Source organism: Prunus persica, chromosome G1 (genome assembly GCF_000346465.2).
Source record: "Prunus persica cultivar Lovell chromosome G1, Prunus_persica_NCBIv2, whole genome shotgun sequence".
Taxonomy (NCBI): Eukaryota; Viridiplantae; Streptophyta; class Magnoliopsida; order Rosales; family Rosaceae; genus Prunus; species Prunus persica.
The window spans coordinates 14,063,021-14,087,485 of record NC_034009.1 but is presented as its reverse complement, the minus strand read 5'-3'; the positions used below and the strand labels follow the sequence as shown (position 1 = coordinate 14,087,485).

Below are 24,465 nucleotides of genomic sequence, written 5' to 3'. Positions count from 1 at the left end.
ATATATTTGTTCTGAAGAGGAGAGTTCAGGGACAGAGGGTATGGTAGAAGGCATTATAGAAAGTAGGATGATAGGGCGTGGGACTGAGGGGGGTGAGCCATCAGTAGACTCTGGGTCGGCTGCATATAGGGAGATGCAGAGGAATTACATAGAGTTAGAGGCTATAGCGAACCGGGTTCTAGCCTTGCCTCATACGCAAGAGGTGGGTTCGAGTAACCAGGCATCACCATCAGGGTCCGTGGGTATAGCCGGGGCTTCAATTTCAGAGGGAGTAGACATTCGGGTTGGTGTCCCATTGCCGAGGCGGAATACGCTTACAGAAGCGAAGTTGGCCCAGCTGCGGAAAGATTTTTGTGTGCCAGCTTATGTGGGCTTGAGGTTACCCACGGAGGCTGATGTAGTCAGATATCCTTCGGATGGCTCCGTGATGATTTTTACAGATATGTATCGGCATGGCTTCAGACTACCGTTTCATCCGTGGGTTCAGATGATGTTGGCCAAGTTGGGGTATGCACCGGGGCAGTATAATCCCAACTTTTGGATTCTTCTTCATGGGGTGTATATTGCTTGCAGGTTGGCTGGGTTAGGGGAGCCAACGTTCGAGCAGTTCATGTACTTGTATTCTATTTCGAAGCAGCAGGGGAATTTTGGCTGGGTACAGGCGAATTGCCGAAAGGCGAGGGAGAGAGGCTATTTTATTGGGCACAAGCCAACTACGCAAAAGTCCTGGAGGAACAGGTGGTGCATGGCTTATGGGAACTGGGAGAGTCCGCCAGGAAAGAGCGTTGTCCAACACATTCCTACCCACTTCCAGTCTATAGGTCCTTGGCCCCATTCCTTAAGACTGTTTGATGTTTGATAGTGTTTTGCTGTAGCTCTTGTTCTTGGTTCTCTATTTTGTCTGTGCCAGTATAAATGGCTAAGTAGTATCTAACCTTTGGTGCAGGTTCAGTGAAGTGGGGGCCCATCTCCAAGGAGCAGGAAGACGAGGTTCAGTGGGTGAGGGCGCAGCTGTCGGAGACCGAGCGCGAGTGCGGGAACCTAGTCACTCAGAAGAATTTGTTTGAGTCCGGACTCCTTCGAGGAAGTAAGTACCTGGGTCACATTTATGAGTTATGTGCTGGGCCTTTTGTGGTTGTCACTAATGTAGTTGTGTTGTTTGTTTATATAGTGGCTGGCATCATAAGGGGGAGCACGAAAGTGGCCGTAGACATTGATGAGGCCGAGATGCAGAAGCGGCTGAGGGAGTCTCGGGCCAAGAAAGCTGAGAAGAGTGCTGGAAAACGACCCAGGGATGATGATGAGGGTCGGGTCGCGGACGTGCTGGGGAAAAGGAAAGCCTTGGAGGAGGCTTATCAGCATGTGATGGGGTCAGGGCCGAGACTTCCGCCCTTTGATCTGCAGGCACCGCTGAAGCTACCCTTCGGCATGGAGGACGTGTTCGCTGAAGGGGTAGAGAAGGTAGACTTCGGCAGGCTACGCCAGCAGAAGAAGGAGGTCAACCTGGCTATGCACCGGCAGGAGGTGCCCTTAGTGAACGTCTTCCTGGAAGGCTTGAAGAGCGACCCTGAGGCTCTGGCGAGGACTCCAGCTTCGTCCTTCATTGACCGGGCCCAAAAGACGATCCTCACCTCTGCCTATGTAAGTGTTTAGGCCATTCTTGAATGTATTTGTGTTGGATTATTTTTGTGTGGATTGACTAACATGGTTTTTGTTTTGCAGGCCTTTGGCGAGATGTACGTCAGTATGGCCAAGGCTGACAAGGAGATCCAGAGGCTGAAGAGGCGGGATGGCTAGCCAAGAGCAAAATGGCAGAGGCGCAGGAGGCCATCCGAGAGAAGAACGCCTTGTTGGTTCAAAAGGCGGCCCTGGCCAAGGAGGTGGAGGAGCTGAAGAGATCGAAGGCCGAGAAGGTGGCTGCTGCCCGAGTCGAGGCGATTGAGTCCTTTCGATCCTCAGAGGAGCTGAAGAGCTATATCATGGACCGACTGGTTGATGAGCAGCTTCGCTGGGAAGATAGGTTGGTTAGGTTCAACCCCTCGGTGGAGATTAACTTTGACACCAGTGGCGAGCCTCCTGCTCAGACCCCTCCTGCTGATGCTAGCGCCCTGACACCAGAGGCTGAGCCGGCCACTGAGGATGCCCCGTTGACCGAGTCTTGAAGGCGTTGCCTTCGTTATGTGTTATAGTGATTTTGTACTTTAGTGATTGTGTTGGAACAGTTTATTTTGTTTATGTATGAACACTTGTCCTTGCCTGGAGCAAGGGTGTTTTTATTTATGATATGAGACTTGTGTGATATCAATTGTGCTAGTAAAGTAATAGCCATGTGAATGCATGAAAATGAGCCGGAGTCAGGCGTTTCATTTAAATAGATGCCGAAAGGCAGAAGGTACAAGTGGTCTAGGGTCTAGATACCTTACTTCTACCTTACAGTAAATAATCAAGACCAAAGTATTGTCCTAGGGTCTAGATATGTTTACTTGTAATAATACTTGAGGTGGTTAGCATTCCACGGGTGAGGCAGCGTCTTGCCTTCGTTGGGATTTTTGGTAGCCAAGGAAACTTTGCGCATGACCCAGTCCCCCATTTTGAAAGCACGGGGCTTGACTCGGGAGTCGTAATATTTGGCGATCCGTTGTTTGTACGCGACATTACGCATGCTCGATTGGTCCCGGAGCTCGTCAATGAAGTCGAGGTTGAGGGCCAACTGCTCGTCATTGGCCGTGGCATCGTAAGTGGAGGTTCGGTATGTGGGCTGGCCAATCTCTACCGGAGCCACGGCCTCGGTTCCAAATGAGAGGGAGAACGGCGTTTCACCCGTGGATGTGCGGAAGGTGGTGCGGTAGGACCAGAGTACTTCTGGGAGTAGTTCTGGCCAGCAGCCCTTGGCTTTGTCAAGTTTTGTTTTGAGGGTCTTCTTGATAATTTTGTTCACGGCTTCGACCTGGCCATTGGACTGAGGATGAGCTGGGGAGGCGAAACACAGACGAATCTTGAGGTTGGAACAAAATTGTTTGAATTTGGCGTTGTCAAATTGCCGGCCATTGTCGGTGACGATGGAGTTGGGGATGCCGAAGCGACATACAATGTTTTGCCACACAAAGGATTCGATGCGAGCCGCAGTGATGGTGGCCAAGGCCTCGGCCTCAGCCCACTTGGTGAAGTAGTCTACGGCCACAACTGCATACTTGACTTGGCCCTTGCCCTCTGGCATAGGTCCAATGAGATCCAGTCCCCATTGGGCAAATGGCCAAGGGCTGACGATGGCAGTCAATGGTTCAGCCGGGAGTTGTGGAATGTTGGCAAATCGCTGACACTTGTCGCATTTCTGGGTGAATTCCTGGGCGTCAGTGTGGAGCGATGGCCAGAAGTATCCTTGGCGGATTGCCTTATGGGCCAGCGAGCGTGCGCCCGAGTGGTTACCGCATATGCCTTCATGGATTTCTCGGAGGACATAGTGACCCTCCTCTGGAGTCAGGCATTGGAGGTAAGGAAGGCTGAAACCCCGCTTGTATAAGGAGCCGTTAATGATCAGGTAACGGGCAGAGCGATGGCGAACGCGTCGTGCTTCTGCCGGATTAGCCGGTAGTGTTTGGTTCTGTAAGAACTGGAGGATGGGGTCCATCCATGTAGGGCTGTGATCAATAGTGCAGATGAGTGGGGCTTGTGTGCTGGGCTGGGCCAAAAACTCGATGTGGATGTGGCGACCCATTCCTTGCTCCAAGGCTGATGCCAACCTGGCTAGTGCATCGGCATGGCTATTCTCGGAGCGCGGCACTTGCTTGATAGAGTGGGCGTGGAAGGTCGCCAGCAAGTGCCGAGCGTGCTGGAGGTAGGCCGTCATAGAGGCATCCTTAGCCGTGAAGTCCTGGTTGACCTGGTGGACCACGAGTTGTGAATCGCTGAATATCTGAATTTGCCTGGCGTCCATCTCTTTGGCTAATCGAAGACCAACTAAGAGTGTTTCATATTCGGCCTCATTGTTGGAGGCTTGGAATTTGAAGCGAAGGGCGTACTCGAGGGCAACCTTGTCTGGGGAGATGAGAACGAGGCCAGCCCCACAGCCCTGGGCATTAGAAGAGCCGTCTACGAATAAGGTCCACAGGGGCTGGGTTAGGTCGAGATTGCCTTCGGTGGGGGTTTGGTCCTGGCTGGGAGGGGGATTGGGTTCGGTTATGAGCTGGGTAGCTGCGGAAGCTTGGGGCTCCGTGAATTCGGATAGGAAGTCAGCAACGGCCTGTCCCCTTAGAGCCGGGCGGGGTTTGTAATGGATATCAAACTCGCCAAGTTCAATGGCCCACTTAATCAGCCTCCCAGAAGTTTCTGGCTTCTGCAACACCTGTCGGAGCGGTTGGTTGGTTAAGACATGGATGGTGTGAGCTTGGAAATAAGGTCGGAGGCGTCTTGCCGAGACGACCAGGGCGAACGCCAATTTTTCGATGTCCGGGTACCGAACTTCGGCATCTTGCAATGCTTTACTAACATAATGCACTGGGTGTTCCGCGTTATCTTTTGATCGGATGAGCACAGAGCTAACAGCCGAAGCTGAGATGGAGAGATAAATCACGAGGATGTCTCCGTGCTCAGGGGTTGACAATAAAGGGGCTCGGCCCATATAGTCCTTGAGCTCGCTGAAAGCCGTGTCGCATTCAGCAGTCCAGGTGATGTTTCTTTTGGTGCCTTTAAGGGCCTTGAAGAATGGGGCGCAGCGGTCAGTGGCTTTGGAGATAAATCTGGTCAGGGCTGCGACACGCCCTGTAAGGCTTTGGATATCTTTGACCGTCTTAGGTACCGTCATGTCTAAGATGGCCTGGATCTTTTCTGGGTTGGCTTCAATACCCCTTTGGCTGATCATGAAGCCAAGGAATTTGCCGGAAGCCACCTCGAATGCACATTTGGTGGGGTTAAGCCTCATTTTGTACTGCTTCAGGATGGTGAACATGGCAGAGAGGTTAGGGATGTGTTGGTCAGCTGTGCGACTCTTGACTAGCATGTCATCGACATAGACCTCCATGGTATTGCCAATCAGTGGGGCAAAGAGCTGATTCACCAGACGCTGATATGTGGCCCCGGCGTTTTTGAGGCCGAAGGGCATCACCTTATAGCAGTAGAGGCCGCGGTCCGTAATGAAAGAGGTGTGGGCCTGATCTTCGGGGTGCATGAAGATCTGGTTGTAACCTGAATAAGCATCCATGAAGCTAAGGAGGGCGTGGCCGGCTGTGGCGTCGACTAGCTGGTCAATGCGGGGTAGCGGGAAGCTGTCCTTTGGGCAAGCCCGATTAAGGTTGGTGTAATCGACACACATGCGCAGCCCTTTCTTGGCTTGCGGACCATGATGACATTAGCCAGCCATGTAGGATAGTCAACCTCCCTGATGAATCCGATGCTACTCAATCGATCCACCTCCGCCCTCATGGCCTCATAGCGCTCGGGATCATAAGCGCGACGCTTCTGTCGGACTGGTCTGATGGCAGGATTGACGCTAAGCCTATGGGATATGATGTCTGGTGATATGCCAAGCATGTCATTGTAGGACCATGCGAAGACTTCGGAGTTGAGGCGGAGGAAGGCGACCAGGTCAGAGCGAAGCTCTGGCGAGATGGAGGTGCCGATCCGGACTTGTCGATCCGGGATATCGTCATGGAGGGTAACCAGCTCCAGGTCCTCCACAGGTTCGGCCTGTTGTGTGATAGACTCCTCCCTCGGGTCCTCAGGTGGGTCGGTGCCAGCTTGAGGGGGGGCAGGCGCCATGGTTACCGCAAAGGCCTCGCTCCTAGGTTGGCGATTGGTGGATTTGACTGCTGAAGCATAGCAGCTTCGGGCCCCAAGTTGGTCGCCGCGCACCGTGCCTGGGCCATTGGGAGTGGGAAACTTCAACAGCAGCATATGCGTGGAAATAAAAGCCCTTATTTGGGCCAAGGCTGGGCGGCCGAGGATGACGTTGTAGGCTGTGGGGCAATCGACGATAAGGAAGGGGGTAGTGATCGTCGTCCGCTGAGGTGCGGCCCCAATTGAGATAGGGAGATGAATGCTGCCAATGGGCTGGACCACATCACCCGAGAAGCTCACAAGGGGTGTGATGCTTCGGTCGAGTAGGTGAGGTGGGACCTGGAGTTCGTTGAAGGCCTCGGCAAACATCACACTGACCGAGCTGCCAGTGTCCACCAGGATACGCCCAACGTCGAAGTTAGAAATGTCAGCCCGGATAATGAGTGGATCGTCATGGGGGAGGATAACACCACGCTCCTCCTCCTCGCAGAAGGTAATGGGGGCCCAGCCAGTCCTGTGGGTCTTTGGCAAGCGTCCCTGCTCGGTGCTGAAGACCTGGTGCGCATAGGTGGAGCGGACATAATGTTTGATGGAGTTGTTGGAGGTGCCAGCCAGGGTAGGACCTCCGCTGATGGTGGAGATCATGTTGATTTGTCGTTGGTGAGGGTTAGGCGGGGCTGGTATGTTGCGCACATAGTTGTCCAGCTTGCCCTCCCGGATGAGCCCTTCAATTATGTTGCGCAACGCAACACAAGACTCGGTGTCATGGCCGCTGAATTGATGAAAGCAGCAGAAGACCCCCATGTTTGGCATAGGCTTGTTGGATGGTCTCCGGGGGGTGGCTTGGGGATGATGGGGGCTTCACGCACCAGGACGTTCTCATAGGTGGTATTGAGGGTCGTAAAAACCTCAAACCTGGGCCTGGGTGTGAATGGAAGTGGGGCCCGATCAGCCGTCTTGGGAGGGTTGCTTCCACTAGAGTGGTGGTGGTTGCCATGTCTGCCACGTTTGTTATTACCGAAGGGATGCTGGTAGCTATCCTTCCGCTTATGTTGTTGGTTGTCCTGGGCACTCGGGGCAGGGGTAGAATGCTGAGGTGGGGCTGGGGCGAGTGCTAAAGCAGGTGGAGGATCAGCGAAAGCGTTGCGCATCAAGTTGGCTGGGCCACGCTTGGAATTGAAGTATTCAGCCTTAGCATGGACCGCCGCCTGCTTCATCAGCTCTGCATATGTGTTCCAACTGTTGCTATGAACTAGGTAGCGGAAGTTGGACTCGCGGAGGCCGCTCTTAAAAGCGCCGAAGGCAGCGCGATCGTCAGTGTCTGGGCAGCGGGAGTACTCATGACTGAACCGAGCTGCATATTCCCGAAGGGGTTCGTCCTCAGCCTGCCTAAGCATATACAAGTCGTCGGCAGAGTATAGGCGATCAGTCTGGATCATAAAATGGTCCAGGAACGTCTGTTTGAGACTATCGAAGGAGTTGATGGTGCGGGGGTAGAGCCTGTAGAACCAATTCAGGGCCGCGCCACTGAGGGTGGAAGGGAAAAGGAGGCACATGCCTTCATCAGTGAGGCCTTTGCACCCAAGGGCAGACTGGAAGGAGTGGATGTGGGTGAGAGGGTCCTCCGTGCTAGTGTAGAAAGCGATGCGGAGTGGCTGGATATCTTTCTCCTGGTGGTAGTGGAGGATGCGTTCGGTAAAGGGCCCTGGTCGTGGTTTTGCCCAGAGGGGTTGATGGCTGCGATGTTGTTCGCTTTCCAGGCGCCGGACCTTTTCAAAGAGAAGCCTCATGGCCGGGTCGGCATGAGGAAGAGTTTCAGGTGCCAAAGGCCTGGGGGCGGGGCAGACAGGGACTGGGGATTGTTCCCAATTTTCCAGCGCCTCGGTGTGGTAATTTGGCCAGGTCTCTGAATTATAAAATTCCCAAGTATCCGAGTCCCCGACACCTTCCTCGTCGGGTATGCGGACGGGGGCTGGCGAGTGGCCCAGGTGTGTCACCCGTGGGTCTTCGAGGTTGACAGGGATAGGGATCGGCCTTGGCTGACGGTCCGAGAGGCGATCCCTGCAATCTTGGTAGATCCTGACTGGTTCATGGGGCCGGTCCCTCGGTGGGGGAACGCAAAGGGGTCGTGACTGGGTTATCTCCGGATGAAGGTGGTCTTTACCCTTGCGGAGCCTAGCTTGGGCCGAGGCACTGTGGCTGGAATGTACTGGCTGGTTCGGCTGAATAAGCCCAACGTTCTGGGTGAGGTCTTGCTGGGCATCCTGGGTGTGAGTCCTTTCCCAGTTCCGCTTTAAAGCACGGTAGTCATGTTCTAGCTCAACGTTCCTGCAATGAAGGTGCTCGTATTTTTCCGACATTTTAGTGACACTGTCGCGGAGGCGCTCCACTTCTGCCTGGAGAGTGGCATCTTCCAAAGATTTCCTTCTAGAAGTACCATCGCGGGGGGTATGATGCTGGGTATCGCGGCTATCCTCGGTCGGCATAGCAGAGTGTGGGGTGAAGAAGAGGCGACGGGGCCTGATGGGTGAAGGAGCCAGCTGGGCTGATAGAGAAAGAGGGGATTCAAGTGTCGAGTTCCCACAGACGGCGCCAAACTGTTGATGCTCAAAATGGCCCGGCCAATAGTGAGTCCAACTTAGTGATTAGGTATGCGGGGTCTTCAGCAGGGAAGAGAGCTGAGGCCCTTGGTGAAATATAGGTTGATGGGAAACCTGCAGAAGACAAAGTGGGAGAGGCAATCGTTAAGCTTCGGACACCGGTGTGGTGTCGGCCAAAAACTCTCCGATGCCTAAGTCAGTTACAAGTAGTAATTCTGGCAGAGTAACAGTAAAAGTGGGAGAATAGTTGTCCTTTTTACCTGGGTACTGTTCCCTATTTATAGGGAGGTGAGAGTAGGAGGTTTGCACAAAGTTCCAATGTGGGACTTTGTGCAAGCCGTTGTGGTGGCGACACGTGTCCTGGAGATTAAGTTTGGCAGCTGGGAGCTTTGGTAGGTGTCTGGCACCTCGGAAGTGTGTCTTCCTTCGGCACAGGAGAAGGCGTGGCTGCCTTGGTGCTAGTCACTTTGGTGCTGAGTCTGCTCGGTTCATTATGGTGTAAACACAGTTCAAACCTTTAAAAGAGATATTACTTAGCTTAGAAACACTCACAAAATCCTCTCGCCCCTTCTTTAACTGTTCAAAGAGTTCTGCATTACGTTTCTTAATACTTTGGAGATCAGATTCAAGTTTGCTATACAAATTCCTAGGTTGCCGAACACCAAAAAATATCAGCATTAATTTACTTGTAGAAATTTCAGCACAAATCCTATACCCTGCATAAATAAGCTCAAAATGTAACCTATCAAAGGTTGACCCGATTTCCAGTAATGCTCGGAAGACACCAAAAACACAACAAAAATTTTAAAATGATATACATTACAAAAATACCAATAAATAAGCATGTGCAATTTTCTTCAATAAAATTCAAAGCTCTATGTGGAAGCATCAACTTACATAGGTTCATATCTTGTCTTTGAGAACTAGGTCATCTGGCATACATCCGCAATAATTGAAAAGATAGAGCCTGAAATGCAAGTTTGCATAGTTAAAGGTCATTTAATTGCAGAAAGGAGGTGTGGCCTTCCGCGAATCAAGATTCAAATGCAAAATAACATAATTCAATAGCAAATTCAGTTATAGCTCTTCGAGAAAGGAGGTGTGGATTCCAATCAAGATTCAAAAACACAGACAAAATATCACCTTTTAGTCTGCACAGATCTCCTTCTCCTTTGCCTTGGAGGGACAAGTCCTCTGATGTCTCGACGAACTTTTTAGTCAACTCATCAACCTGGAAGCAGTCATTTCGAAGAACCCATGAGGAATCAAAGGCGTGCAACATATTAATATAGGGGCAGTTAGCTTGTAATTTAGAGCTCACCTCTTTCTCTAATCTTTTTAAGTCGTCCTTGGGGTAGCTTGAATACAACTTTTTTATTGTATCCATCGCCACACAGCCGGAAAGCTGCAAAAGCGTAGAATTCGTACCATATCAAGGGTAATCCTTTTACACCCCTAACAATTTAAGATATAGTTATAACTCGCTGATACTACTAGTAACTAGAAAGCAAACCAAGTAGACCTACTTTTGGGAAGAAAAAAAACTATAAAGTAAGCAGTGAAACTGTAAGGGGAGATCTTTAAGATGAAGTAATGAAAGTCAAACTATAATATTTATGAGTCTAGACATGGGAATTTCTTATATCCACAACGCAGAAAAGAAAATGTAAGCCCAGATACGGAGAAACAAAAAACTGTCATTCTATAAAATATCATGGTTTGCTTACAAATATTGAAGTAAATAAAATCGAAATGTGAAATAATACAAACACCTGAAAATATGAAGTAACTGGGGGGGTATCCAATTATAACTTTTAATGACTTTTAATGACTTTAAAAGTCTGAAGGTATTCAATTGTGACTTTTAAATAGTCTTTAAAAGTTTAGTTGTATTCAATTGTGACTTTTAAATAATACAAACACCTGAAAATATGAAGTAACTGGGGGGTGTATCCAATTATAACTTTTAATGACTTTTAATGACTTTAAAAGTCTGAAGGTATTCAATTGTGACTTTTAAATAGTCTTTAAAAGTTTAGTTGTATTCAATTGTGAGTTTTAAAGAGTATTTAAAAGTTTTGAGGTATCCAAAATATTAATGACTTTTAAAAACTTTGTTAAATAAATGACTTTTCAATACTTTTAAAGGTAATTCTTACTACCAAAAGTCTTGCTAATTTACACCAGACTTTATGAAAATATTGGGAAGTTGAGAAGATAGAACCAAAACGTCTCCAAACGTCTCCAATTCTTTCTTCCCTTGTTATATCAAGCATCAAGCAGATAGATCTTTTTTCTTCATGGTTAGGGCTCCACTTTGGTATCCCATTGTCATCCACTTCCTTCAGGTTAGTAAAAAAATATTGAATATTTTTCTTCTCTTCTCATCCACACGTTTACTTTCCTTCTATTGATGAATATTTCTTCTATAGTAAAAAAGGCTGTATTTGCATATAAATATTTTATTATATTGATTGTCTCATATGCTATGTTTGCATACAATATTTTATTATATAATTTGTTGGCCCTAAACCCATTAATTTATTCTTTAGGTACTGTTTTTTTACCCATAATTCGTTAGGTGGATAATTTTTTCATATAATATTTACATCCCACATATTAGGTTAGGAGAATTGCTGGCATATAGACTCTTTTGTAATCTAACCATTTCTGTTGATTTGTGAGTGTTTATGAAATATTATTGATGACTGAGTAATATTTATTTATTTTGATAAGAATATGTTACTTGTCTATGTGATTAGATTTGATAAATAAAAATTTAAAAGGTGCATTGGATGCAGTTTACCAATAAGCTATTATGAAAATATACACAATTAATAAGGATTTGTACGTGTGATATAGTAATTATCAATGGAAGAATCACAACGAGGAAATGACAAAGGAAAGAGCAAAGTTAGTGGGGGTTATAAATTGTGGACATTGGAAGAGAGCAATGAGTTGCTACAGCTCATGGTTGATGCCGCCAATCGTGGATGGCGTGATAGTAATGGAATGCTAAGTAAGCAAACAGTTGAGAAAAAGATACTTCCTGCTCTTAATGCAAAACTTGGATGTGAAAGGAATCATTCACAATACTTAAGCCGATTGAAATGGTTTAAGCAACGATATAATATTTTTTCTGAGCTTATGCGTCATAGCTCTGGGTTTGGGTGGGATCCAATCACAAAGAAGTTCACTGCTAGTGATGAAGTGTGGAAAGATTATATTAAGGTGAGCTTCTATTTTCGAAAATATATTATATGATAATTTATTATTTTGTATGTGTATGCATTAATTGTTTTTTTTTTCCCTTTGTTAGTTCCACCCGGCCCATGTCAACTTTCAGATAGACACTTTTGCTGACTATGAACTTCTGAGAATTGCAATTGGGAATGGAACTGCCGTTGGAAGAAACTCAATTGCATTGGGAGATGATACGGATGCAAGAACATTAGGAGTGGAAGAAAGTAGACGTGTGGGGATAGATGACTTGAGTTATGACTATGATAATCATGCATTCATACCAAATGAAGTTGAAGCTGCAACATTCCAAGATCTATCACCCAAACAACCTAATTCATATGTTCCCACTCAAGGCACGAATGTGGAGCTTCCCTTGGAAAGCAATGGTCAGACAAAAAGAAATAGAACTGAGTATGAGGGGAACACTAGCTCTTTTGAGACCAACACTCGAGCCGATGTTCTAGAAAGAGTTTCTCTTAGCATTGATTCAATTGCCACAGATTTTCGGGGAATCCATAGCCTTATGGAAAAAAAGGAAAAAGAGAGTGGTTGCTGGGATGCTATCATGGAAATCCCAAACTTAGATAGTCAGGTTCGTTACAAGGTTGTTGAGTTGCTTAATACTAAAGCAAAAAAAGATATGTTCTGGAAAATGTCACCTCAGGAGCGCAAAGATTGGATAATGTATAAGTTGTCAGAATGAATGAGGTTATGTGGGAGGCGATAGACTTTGGTTATTTTGGAGTATGCTTAAGCACAACTTGTCTGAATTTTTAGAGTTTGTTTATGGCTTCATATTTGTGGAATTTTGTCAAATTTTCTATTAGGAACATATTTAAAGTTTTAAAGTTTGTTTCATATGCATCAAATATGATATCTTTGAGCAGTTGGTGCTTTTCAATTCCAATTATAATATTTAGAAAAAATATCTGACTATAAAGTTAATGGTTTTCTCGTGTCATAAATTGCATGCATGATACCTTACATATTAATTCCATTTTAGAAATGTTGTTTCCCATGCAATTTCAAGTGCATTCTTTACTAAACAGAGGCAACTACATTATATATTACATAATGTAATTGCTTCCAATTTTTATTTTAGGTGGTTCACATATGATGTCTCAATCGATCATGCATGGAGATAATAGAGCAGAGGAAGAGGAAATGGAGGGAGAAGAAATGGATGAAGAATTTTACGAAACCGTCAAGCATTTACTAATGGCAATGGAAGCAGTGGTCCAAGTGCTACATGAGCTTATGGTTATCATGCGTAGTGAGCATATTGAGCATCCATTAATTCGACGACCAATTACTACAAGTGGGTATGATTATATACATAAAATATTACATGAAGATCCTGAAGAATTTCGACAAGTCTATAGAATGTATCCAGATGTGTTTCAGAAATTATGCACTATCATCAGAGACAAAACACTCCTACAAGATACAAGATTTATTTGTGTTGAAGAAATGCTTGCTACATTTTTACTCACTGTAGGTCAAAATTCTCGATATTGTCTTACCCGAAAGACATTTGATCGATCACATTTTGCTACTAGCAAAAACGTCAACAAAGTCTTGAAGGCATTGAACACGCTAGCACCAGAAATGTTGGCTAAACCTCGATCTGCAGTGCCAGCTAAGATAAGAGAAAGTACACGATTTTACCCCTCCTTTAAGGTAATGGAATTTATTATTATAAGTATTATTGTTATTATTCCAACAAAAACTATGTTTTACTTATAATTTCTTATTAATTCATTTTAGGATTGCATTGGAGCTATTGATGGTACACATATTCCAGCCATGGTGAAGGGACGTGATGTAAGCAACTACCGCAATCGTCATGGAAAGATATCACAAAATGTATTAGCAGCATGTAACTTTGATTTGGAGTTCATATACGTGCTCAGTGGATGGGAAGGTTCAGCTCATGATTCAAAAGTGTTAAATGATGCTTTATCAAGGAGGAATGGACTTAAGGTACCACAAGGTACACTCTTATCTCTTCGTTTTATTATTATCATTCATTATATCATGCTTTGCATACAAATTTTATATATATTTTATGATTAGGTAAATATTTCTTAGTGGATTGTGGATTTCCAAATCGACGTCAATTTTTAGCTCCATTTCGAGGTGTATGATATCATCTACAAGATTTTGCTGGTCAAGGTCGTGACCCCGAAAATGCAACTGAGTTGTTCAATCTTCGTCATGCTTCCTTGAGGAATGTAATTGAGAGGATATTTGGGATATTTAAATCAAGATTCACAATTTTCAAGTCAGCACCTCCATTCCCATATAGGACTCAAGCAGAGCTTGTGTTAGCTTGTGCAGGACTACATAATTTTCTTCGTAGGGAATGTCGTTCTAATGAATTTCCTATTGAACTAGAGAATGAGTCTTCATCATCTTCACCATTACCAGGGAATGAAGGAGATAATGTGGAACAAGTTTTTGAAACTCAAGAACAACAACGAGAGAATGTTAATGAATGGAGAGTTGGTATAGCTTCTGACATGTGGAGAAATGCCATGCAAGATAATAACGGAACTCAACGGTAATGAGCATTGGAATTTTCAAAAGGAATTTGTATTATGGTTTATTCATTGTCATTGAAATGAATCATGGCTAAGCTTTTTTGTAAACTGAATCATGGCTAGTTGAGCGCCAATTATTTCCTTATGGTACATTTTCAAATGTACTTTGTCATTTTTATCATTTTCTAATGTTAAGGAGAACTATTCTTTGCTTTTATGTAATTGTATCCAATTGTTTTTTTCCCTAATTTTTTGTTCAATGTATGCCGACTAGTTCAATCAACATAAAAGATAAATGCTATTTGTAAAATAAATATAAAAATAAGTATTTAAAAGTCTATAAAACTCTATGACAAAAGTATATGAAAGTTTGTCACTTAACTTTATAAAGTATGTAAAAGTCATTAAGAATTTGTCAACTCTAGAAAAGTCATTCACTCAAAAAAAGTCTTTAAAAGTTAGAATTGGATACACCCCCCTCGAGTCTCCTGGTAGCAAAGCCTGCCTCCTCACCATCTCGTCTGCAATTCAAGAATCAAATAGTGGCATAATCACTCAAATTAATAGTTAATTAGTTATTCATTGAAGTATTAAATCCAAACGAAATCAAAGAAATCCTCAGCGCGAGTAAGAAAAAGTATCCAAGATGCATCTGATCGACCAAAAACTTGACCCCGGAGTAGTGAGTCAAACCAATCGAAATCAAAGCCGAAATCAAAATCAAAATTGAACTCCATCATTCTCTCAATTTTGGAAACCCTAACCCGACCTTCCATTGCTTAGCTTTTGAAACCCCAAATCCACACAGTCACCGAGTGAGATAACAAAAATAAAATACCACAGAGCTCTTGAGCTGAAGCAAAGTCGAAAAGACATTCGAACCCTAAATCAACATCAAAGTTGAACTCAAAATCAAAATCAAAATCAAAATCAAATTTAAGGCACCTCAAAATCAAAGCAGATGACCACCCAATAGACGTTCGGAGTACACTGACTAGGAGCACACCCCATGGTATGGAACACCCTCTTAAAGAACCCTGATATTGGAAATCGAAAGCTAAAGAGAAGTAGAACAGGCGGAATGTGATGATCTTGGCATCTCGATCATTGGGCTCCGTACGAACCACGCAGTCCCTTGAAGGCTCTGCCAACCAGACATGCACATTACTCGGTATGGCAAAAGCAAAGGTGGCGTGCCACTTCTGAAATTGGGATTCGGTTGTGATACGATGCAAGTTCGCCACGAATTTCCTCTTAGGTACCTTGGAGCTATGATAGGATTTTTAGTACTTGTGCAAACAGAGTTAAAATCACATAAAATACTTGCAAGAATACAAGGCTATTGTAGTATAGATGCTCATGCAAGGTCGTTTTCCTCAAGGACTAATTAGCAATTTATGTAAAAACAAATTCCAAATAACTACTTAAAATAAAAGGTCAAGAAAGATGATTATGAATTTGGTTGATTCTAAAAACAAATACAATTGAAGGAAAGAGTTTTGAATATCAATTTATAAAAGTACTAGGGTTTCACCATCACCTAGCAATCCTATGAACTTTTACCAATTACTTATGATTTGCACATGCCAATTTGAAGGTTAGGTTTTCCTAATGTATATTCTACTTGGAACCTCCAACACAGAACGTATATCTAACATGCAACCCGTCCGGACGTTCGGATCAAATCTGAACATGAAAGACTCATTAAGTTTTGTGAAAACCCTTTGAAAAACCATGCAACCCTTAAGACGTGGTGTTCATCTTAAGTGAAATTACAATTATTAATCACAAGAAGCTAGCATCAATTTCAGGGAACTTTCCGACCAAAATTGCATCCAATTACTTTTCTAAAGATCCTAATGGTGATCAGGCATTAAGACAATTAGATAGTTTAAAACAGTGATTAACAATTCAAGTAGGCATGCACTCATCATAAGCAATTAAATAAAAATCACATATTCATGCTAAGGTTCAAGGCTTCACCCTAGCAAAAGAAATTTAGTTACGCATACTCATAATTGAAATCCAAGAAAATATCATTAAGAAGAAAAGAACGAAAACACCTGAAAGTTGTGAAAACCCAAAACCCTAGCAATTGCTCTCCACAATACAAAGTTCAAAAGTGAAAAGGGAGTCCTCAATTCCTTGTGAGAAAGAGCTTAAATACCCCTTAAAACCTAGCTGCCAATGTACAGCTTCTCTATCCCCACAAGGAAACTAATTAAATAAAATAATACTAGGAAATAAAGTCCAAATTGGAATAGGAGAATCTGCCCAAAATCTGCCCAGCCACGTTTTGGCCCCAAATCTCCTCCAAATCTGGCCCAAGATAGGTTGTTTTAAAGATAAAAATGTTCTGAACACTTCTCTAGAAGGCCACGAACCCATCCGAGGTCATCTTGGGCTCCAAAAACGCAATAAAAGCCCAACACGTCACTATTCCAGCACCGCGCACTGCTCCTTTATTTTGTTGCCAGAAAATAACCGCTTGGAAGAAAAATCTGAAATTTTGGTACGATCAAGCTAAGCGACTCAAGAACGTCCTCCAACTGGAATTACTCCAAAATTCCTCAATTTGATTATGTTTTGCTCTAGAGAGAGTCGAAAGTCCTATATTGGAAATATAATTCAAAGTATCAAAATTCTTCCAAAATATTAACCAAAATATACTAAGAATGAGGTTAAATATATAATATAAAATATGTCCATCAAAATACCCCCAAACTTAGCTTTTGCTTGTCCTCAAGCGAAACAAGACTCAAATAAAAACTTAACAGATTAGACATCTGGCTAACACTTAACTAGGACAAAATTTCCATCTTCAAGTTGCGACATAGAAAATTTTAAAAACTAGAACATCCTTTCAATAGATCCAAGTAATCCCACCACAAAATCTAAGCTATTTAGACTCAATTAGAAAAGAATTCACAAACTTCTTTCGGTGTAAAGTGAACCATTATGGTTATGGAGACTCGACTAAAACCCTTAACTCTCATCCCTTTTATTCATACTTCACACACTCCACACTTTTTTTTTTTTTCACTTTTTTTTTCCATTTCTTTTTTCTATTTTTTGTTTTTTTGTTTTTATAGTAACAGTAGTGGTTGTGCAATGTTGGTTCCCTTAAGCTTTCGATCCAACCGTGTAGCCAGCTTTAGGTCAATGTCTCCCAAACCACTCGGGTTTTAGGGCACTAGGTGTAGAACACCCCTAAGGACTTATTAACTCAAGCTGAAAAGGCTACGAAACCAACTAACCACCCTGCCTCATGCCAAAACTCTACCTTTTGTCTCGAGAATCACTGCTGATTAGGTAGGACTGGCCCGGTTACTAGCAAAGTTTCGGGTGAGGCAATTATTACTTTAATAACACGTACTAACTTTATTTATATTGAACAGAAATTAAAACACACTTGGACAAAAAAAAAATAAGTATTCCAATCTCACTCCCCAAAAACCATGTTGGTGTGATGTGCAAATTTCAAAGTATAATTCATGAATTAGTGTCTAAGCAACAATAAATAGAAAAGACTCTACTGTGGGATTGATTTTCACCATGTCCATTTGTTCTAACGTTTAAAATAATCTATGGATATTGACTGAAAAAAAACGAAAATTTTTAAACAAGACTCAAAAGAATGAAAAATATAAAATTTACTTTCCCACCCCCAAACTTAAATCACACTTTGTCCTCAAGGTGTGGAAAATAAACAAGAGAAACAACTAAAGAAGTAATTAGGAGAAAAAAATAGAAAATAAATAAATAAATAAATAAATAAATAAGAAAATAAAAGAACATAAAACATAAACAGAAAATAAAATAAAATAAAAAAAAGAAAAACGAAATAAAATAAAAATGAACACACCAGGGATGCAGAGGTGACGCTGCAGTGATTCAAAGGCAGGACCTGGAGCAGGGATGCAAAGAGCGTTGACCAACTCAACCACGTCCACACTTGTTTCAAATATGAGCGACAGCTACAATATAACATGGTGTAGCTGCTGCATCTGTCTTTTGAAAAAAATACTGGATTCCCTTCTCCTAGCCCGAGCCTAGAGCTGAAAGGCTCTCTTCTGTCCATTCCCATTTTGCAGAAGAAAAATAATATTGCTTGGAGAAACCAAAACCTCTCGCTGTGTCCAGAGAATCAGAAAAGATCTCTGATTTCTCTCTTCTCAAGATCATCCATCTCCGCCTTCGCTCTTCTTCATTCTCTCCAACACTCACGATCCTTTCCTCTCTTTCAACCCAATTACACCAGCATTTTCATCTGTGTGAGGAGGCCACATCTGCAGCAAACACAACCAGTGGGGTTGAATTATCTGATGCACCTGAATTTTTGGATGGTTTTGGAGTCCCTGGATTCCTCAAATTCAGATCTGTCTCAATCCATGTCACCAGATGCTAACTTGTTCCAAGATGAAAACAAGCTGAAGCCGAACAAGAGTCTATTCTCTACCAGTAAGGACCCCAGATCTGTGCATCTCGTAGGTAAACTGTCGAACCCCAGAACTGTTTTTTTTTTTTTTTTTTTTGTTTTTTTTTTAAATTGAAATTACACCATCTGCTTGATTCCCAACCCAGATTGGAAAGGACGCCAGCTATTGGATGCTCACATGAATTGTCAAAGAATTGGAATCCCATGTGGCCAAGCTTGAAGTTTGAGATTGGTGACTTCAACAAGGTGCTGGTCACTCGTGTGTTTCACAGGATCAAAACCACAACCACAGAATTCCCAAGGCTTCCAAACTGGTCTTAGAGGAGAGACCTTTACTCTCAGCAATATTGAGAACACTGAGTCACCCAGGAACCACTTGACCAATAATCTTGCAAGGATTGTTGTCAAGATCCAATATCCATCTGAAGGTAAGATTAATTCCAGAATTGGTTGTGGTCCTGATTTGGGAGCTGTGGTTGATGTATAGATGTGAGTTCTTTGTCCCTGCAAATACTTACATTAATGTGCACTGTGTAGGAAAAATGCAGATCCATGAGAGGGCAGTCAACACACAAGCGCAAAGTGCATGGAATCACATGGGGGTGCCAAAGGTGGACCCGTGCATCTGGTGAGTATAATTTCGAATGCCTGCAAATTGTGTGATTGCTGCTGGGTGCATGATTCCAGCTGCTGCTGGGTGCAAGATTCCAGCTGCTACTGGGTGCAAGATTCCAGTATAGGATTTTCTGTTTTTGATGCTTGCTGCTGATGGTTGTGTCCTGCATTGAGTCAATTATGTGTTAGGAATAGAAAGAAAAAAAAAAGAAGAAGAAACAACTAGATAAAGAAAACAACAAATTTTTGTTTTTGTTTTTTTGTTTTGAAAATAAAAGAAGTAAAGAGTTTAGAAAAATTGGGTTGCCTCCCAATAAGCGCGCTATTTTAAGTCTGTAGCTAGACTTTGCAGAAGCCTGGTGGTCAAATCACTGGTTCCTTCAGAGTCAAAGACTCGGCTGCAATGTCAAAGGGTGTCTCCACGTAGGGTTTCAGCCTACGACCATTCACCTTGAACGTGTTGCCTTTATCTTCATTAGTGATTTGAACTGCTCCATGAGGAAAAACTTGAGTCACTAGGTAGGGTCCAGTCCAGCGAGATTTTAATTTCCCTGGAAACAACTTGAGCCTTAAACTAAATAACAGAACCTTTTGCCCTGGCTGAAATTCCTTCCGTAAAATTTGACTGTCATGAAATGCCTTAGTTCTTTCCTTGTAGATGCGAGAACTATCATAAGCACCTTGACGAATTTCCTCTAGCTCATTTAACTGCAATTTCCGCTTTTCCCCAGCTGAGTCATATGCAAAATTTAACTCTTTAATGGCCCAGTAAGCTTTATGCTCCAGCTCCATAGGTAGATGACAGGCTTTCCCATAAACAAGTCGGAATGGTGACATCCCAATAGGAGTTTTATAAGCTGTCATGTATGCCCACAAAGCATCATTTAGTTTGAAACTCCAATCCTTGCGTGTAGAGCTCACTGTTTTCTCCAAAATACGCTTTATTTCTCTGTTTGAAACTTCAACTTGACCAGATGTCTGTGGGTGGTATGGTGTAGCCACGCGATGATTAATCCCGTATTTTGCCAGTAGGTTAGCAAATGGTTTATTAATAAAATGCTTCCCCCATCACTAAGAATAACACGCAGTATTCCAAAACGTGGAAATATAACCCCCTGGAGGAACTTCAGGACCACTGATCCTTGATTAGTTGGTGTTGCAATGGCCTCGACCCATTTTGAAACATATTCCACAGCCACTAAAATATATTGGTGCCCATTAGAAGATGGGAATGGTCCCATGAAATCAATACCCCAAACATCAAATAGTTCAACAATTAGGATACTTTGCTGGGGCATCTCATTCCTTCTGGATTGATTGCCGACCCTTTGACACCTATCACATGCCTTGCACCAATTCTGTGAATCTCTAAAAAGTGTTGGCCAAAATAACCCACTCTGTAGGATTTTCTCTACTGTCCTTTTCTGCCCAAAATGTCCTCCACAAGCGTAGTGATGAGCAAACTTTAAAACACTTTCCTGTTCAACCTCCGGAATACACCTGCGAATAATCTGGTCTACACAATACTTGTATAAGTACGGTTCATCCCAGAAATAGTGCTTTACATCAGATAAAAACTTCTTTTTCTGCTGGTAGGAAAAATCTGGATGCACCACACCCTTAGCCAAATAATTGACAATATCTGCAAACCAAGGTGTGTCAATTATGACAGCAAATAGCTATTCATCTGGGAAACTTTCACTCAATGGTAGAGAATCTGCCTCTGTAGCTGCTGGAATAATTAATCTAGATAAATGATCAGCCACAACATTCTCACTGCCCTTCTTGTCTTTAATCTCTAAGTCAAATTCTTGAAGTAAGAGAACCCAACGAATCAATCTAGGCTTTGCATCCTTCTTAGACAACAAGTATTTTAGTGCAGCATGATCTGTATAGACAATTATTTTAGCCCCAACCAAATAAGACCGAAATTTCTCTAGTGCGAACACAACTGCCAACAATTCCTTCTTTGTAGTTGCATAGTTAAGCTGTGCATCATTTAGAGTACGACTTGCATAATAGATGACATGGGGAAGCTTATCTTTTCGCTGCCCTAAAACTGCCCCGATAGCATAATCTGACGCATCACACATTAGTTCAAATGGTAAATCCCAATTTGGTGCAGCAATGATGGGTGCCGAAGTTAGGAGTGCTTTCAACTTGTTGAATGCTTCTAAATAGGCCTTATCAAAATTAAATGGTGCATCCTTAGCCGATAAAGTGCATAAGGGTCGACTAATCTTGGAGAAATCCTTGATGAACCGACGATAAAAACCTGCGTGTCCTAAGAAGGATCTCACACCTTTTACTGATGTAGGAGGTGGCAGCTTTGCAATAACTTCAATCTTTGCTTTGTCAACCTTGATGCCTTTGCTAGAAATTGAATGACCCAAGACAATTCCCTGTTCAACCATGAAATGACACTTTTCCCAGTTTAGCACTAAATTCGTCGCTTGACATCTCTGAAGAACTAATGATAAATTCTGTAAGCACTGATCATATGAATCCCCAAAAACAAAAAAATCATCCATAAAAACTTCCACAATATTTTTGACCAAGCCAGAAAAAATACTCATCATACAACGTTGAAACGTAGCAGGTGCATTGCATAATCCGAATGGCATCCTCCGATAAGCATAAGTACCGAATAGACAAGTGAAAGTAGTCTTCTCTTGATCCTCTGGTGCGATTGGAATCTGATTATACCCAGAATACCCATCAAGAAAACAGTAAAAAGCCCACCCAGCCAACCTTTCTAACATCTGGTCAATAAAAGGCAATGAAAAATGGTCTTTTCTTGTCCCTGTGTTAAGCTTCCAGTAATCTACACACATTCTCCAACCCGTAGTCAATCGTGTAGGAACTAACTCATTATTATCATTTTTCACCACTGTAATACCGGTTCGTTTAGGCACAACTTGAGTCGGGCTAACCCATTTATTGTCAGAAATAGGATAAATCATACCTGCATCAAGTAATTTCATAACCTCTGTTCTGACCACCTCTTTCATAATTGGGTTAAGGCGGCGTTGAGCATCAACTGTTGGCTTTACGTCGTCTTCCATTAATATTCTGTGCATACATAGTGCTGGGCTGATTCCCTTGATGTCCGCAATTGTCCATCCCAATGCATCTTGATATTTTCTCAACACACGAAGCAATTTATCCTCCTCTGTCGGTGTTAAATCTGCTGCAATTATAACTGGCAACGTCTCTGCAGCTCCTAAATATGCATATTTAAGATGTTGTGGTAAAGGCTTCAGCTCCAATTTTGGCGGCTGTTGTCTGGATGGTTTAAGGGGCTGTTTGGGCTCCCCTAAACTCTCATACACATTCCTAAATTTTGGCAACACTGTGGGCAGACTGTTCAATGCGTGTATGTACTCATGAACACCTTCATCTTCAGAATCTGTCTCAAATGCCCCCTGTAAAACATGCAGCAACTGATCTGTTTTTGAATTAGCATAAAATCTGTCCTGCACCATACTGTCTACCATGTCAATACGCATACAATCTAGCTGTTCAGCAGGACGTTTTGCTGCCTCAAACAAATTAAATACCACAGATTGGTCCTGAACCCGTAAAGTCAATGTTCCAGCTTCCACATCAATTAAGGTCCTAGCTGTTGCCATAAACGACCTCCCCAAAATAATAGGTGTTTGAAGGTCTTCATCCATGTCTAAAACCACAAAATCTGCCGGTAGATACAGATTATCAACCTTAATAATTAGATCTTCAATAACACCTCTTGGATAAGTGATTGAACGGTCAGCTAGTTGAAGTATAATTGATGTAGGCTTTAAATCTCCTTGCCCCAATCGCTGAAAAACAGAAAAAGGCATCAAATTAATACTTGCACCCAAATCAATTAAAGCACTTTTAAAATTAGAATTTCCAATAGTGCAAGAAATATTAAAACTCCCTGGATCTTTTTTCTTAGGTGGTAGTTTGTGTAGCAAAACTGCGCTGCATTGTTCTGTCAAAATAACTTTGTCCAAATCTGAAAGCTTCTTTTTGCTGCTGCAAACTTCCTTCAAAAATTTGGCATATGATGGAATTTTCTTGATTGCATCCAGTAAGGGAATGTTGATTTGAACCTTGGATAATGTCTGCATAAAGTCCTTAAGTTGCTGATCTTTTGCTTTAGACTTCAAACGTTATGGATATGGAATTGGGGCCTCATAAACACGCTCAGGAACTTGTTTTGGAACAGTTTCTAGATCTGCCAAATTATGTTTTTCTGCAGGTTTGGCAGGTTCTGCTGCTGCAAAATTTTTCTGTATTATCCTCCACTGTTTGCTGCTCCTTTTCAATGCTATTTTCACGATTGTCATAGCTTTTTCCACATCGTAAAGTCCGAACAACTTTGCAATCTTCACGTCCATTTGGATTAGGAATTGTTTGACTAGGAAATTTGCCCTTTTCTCTGTCTGAAATCTGTGTAGCTAGCTGTCCAAATTGTTGCTCCAAACTTTTAATTGATGCTTCAACATTTTGAAATCTTTGATTGTTGCCCTCGATGAATGATTGAGTTGTTGCTGCCAGTTTAGCAAGTTGATCTTCCAGAGATGGTTTGGAGGGAACAAAAGGTTTTTGTGCATGCTGGAATGGTTTGGCATTAGTCTGATTGTCACCCCATTTGAAATTAGGGTGATCCCTCCATCCAGGATTGTAATGAGTTGCATATGCATCATTCCTAGGCCTTTGATAGCTGTTCATCATATTGACATGTTGTTCAACAAGCTCTGGGTAAGAGTCTCTATGTGGGCAGCCCATTATGTCATGTGTAGCCATACTGCATATAGTGCAAACTGTTGATGTAGGTGGCTGCTGTGTAGAACTTGCTATATGTTGTAGAAGCATATCAAACTTTGCATCAATTTTCTTATCCATTTTTTCCATTTGTGCAGACATGTTGGGAGAACCTACTGATAACTCAAAAATGCCCCTTTTCTGTGAATGTTCTGCTGCCCATTGCTGAGATTCTGTAGCCATCATATCAAACAGTTCAAATGCCTCTCTTGCAGATTTATTTGATAATGATTCTCCAGCTGATGCATTCACATGGCTCTTAGATGTAGGATTAAGCCCATCAAAGAAAATATTCATTTGTGTATCTGAATCAATTTTAACATGTGGACACTTTATGTACATCTCTGTATATCTCTCCCACGCTTCATGAAACTCTTCATTGGGCTTCTGTGTGAATGTCAAAATCTCCCTCTTGTAATTCAATGTCTTGGATGCTGGATAA

The 24,465-nt window shown here is 42.9% G+C and overlaps 3 protein-coding genes across 3 annotated transcripts; 1 reads left to right on the top strand and 2 right to left on the bottom strand.

The window, feature by feature from the left end:
• Positions 2,480–5,197, bottom strand: LOC109946454. The gene is made up of 2 exons (XM_020554297.1): positions 2,992–5,197; positions 2,480–2,874 (listed from the first exon to the last, which is right to left on the bottom strand). Exons 1-2 carry the CDS (start codon positions 5,195–5,197, stop codon positions 2,480–2,482), a joined length of 2,601 nt encoding a protein of 866 aa, XP_020409886.1.
• Positions 11,244–12,318, top strand: LOC18787827 (uncharacterized protein At2g29880). The gene is made up of 2 exons (XM_007221227.2): positions 11,244–11,603; positions 11,692–12,318. The coding sequence occupies exons 1-2, from the start codon at positions 11,244–11,246 to the stop codon at positions 12,316–12,318; spliced, it is 987 nt and encodes a 328-aa protein (XP_007221289.2).
• Positions 19,575–20,075, bottom strand: LOC109946451. The gene has a single exon (XM_020554285.1). It carries the CDS (start codon positions 20,073–20,075, stop codon positions 19,575–19,577), a length of 501 nt encoding a protein of 166 aa, XP_020409874.1.

Excerpts from the sequence above, each read along its gene's own strand:
- LOC109946454 (XM_020554297.1), bottom strand. The coding sequence starts at position 5,197 with ATGGATGCTTATTCAGGTTACAACCAGATCTTCATGCACCCCGAAGAT. Across the intron at positions 2,875-2,991 it reads TTGTTCCAACCTCAAGATTC|AACTACTCCCAGAAGTACTC; the intron begins GTCTGTGTTTCG and ends GCTGCTGGCCAG.
- LOC18787827 (XM_007221227.2), top strand. The coding sequence starts at position 11,244 with ATGGAAGAATCACAACGAGGAAATGACAAAGGAAAGAGCAAAGTTAGT. Across the intron at positions 11,604-11,691 it reads TGTGGAAAGATTATATTAAG|TTCCACCCGGCCCATGTCAA; the intron begins GTGAGCTTCTAT and ends TCCCTTTGTTAG.
- LOC109946451 (XM_020554285.1), bottom strand. The coding sequence starts at position 20,075 with ATGACAGCTTATAAAACTCCTATTGGGATGTCACCATTCCGACTTGTT.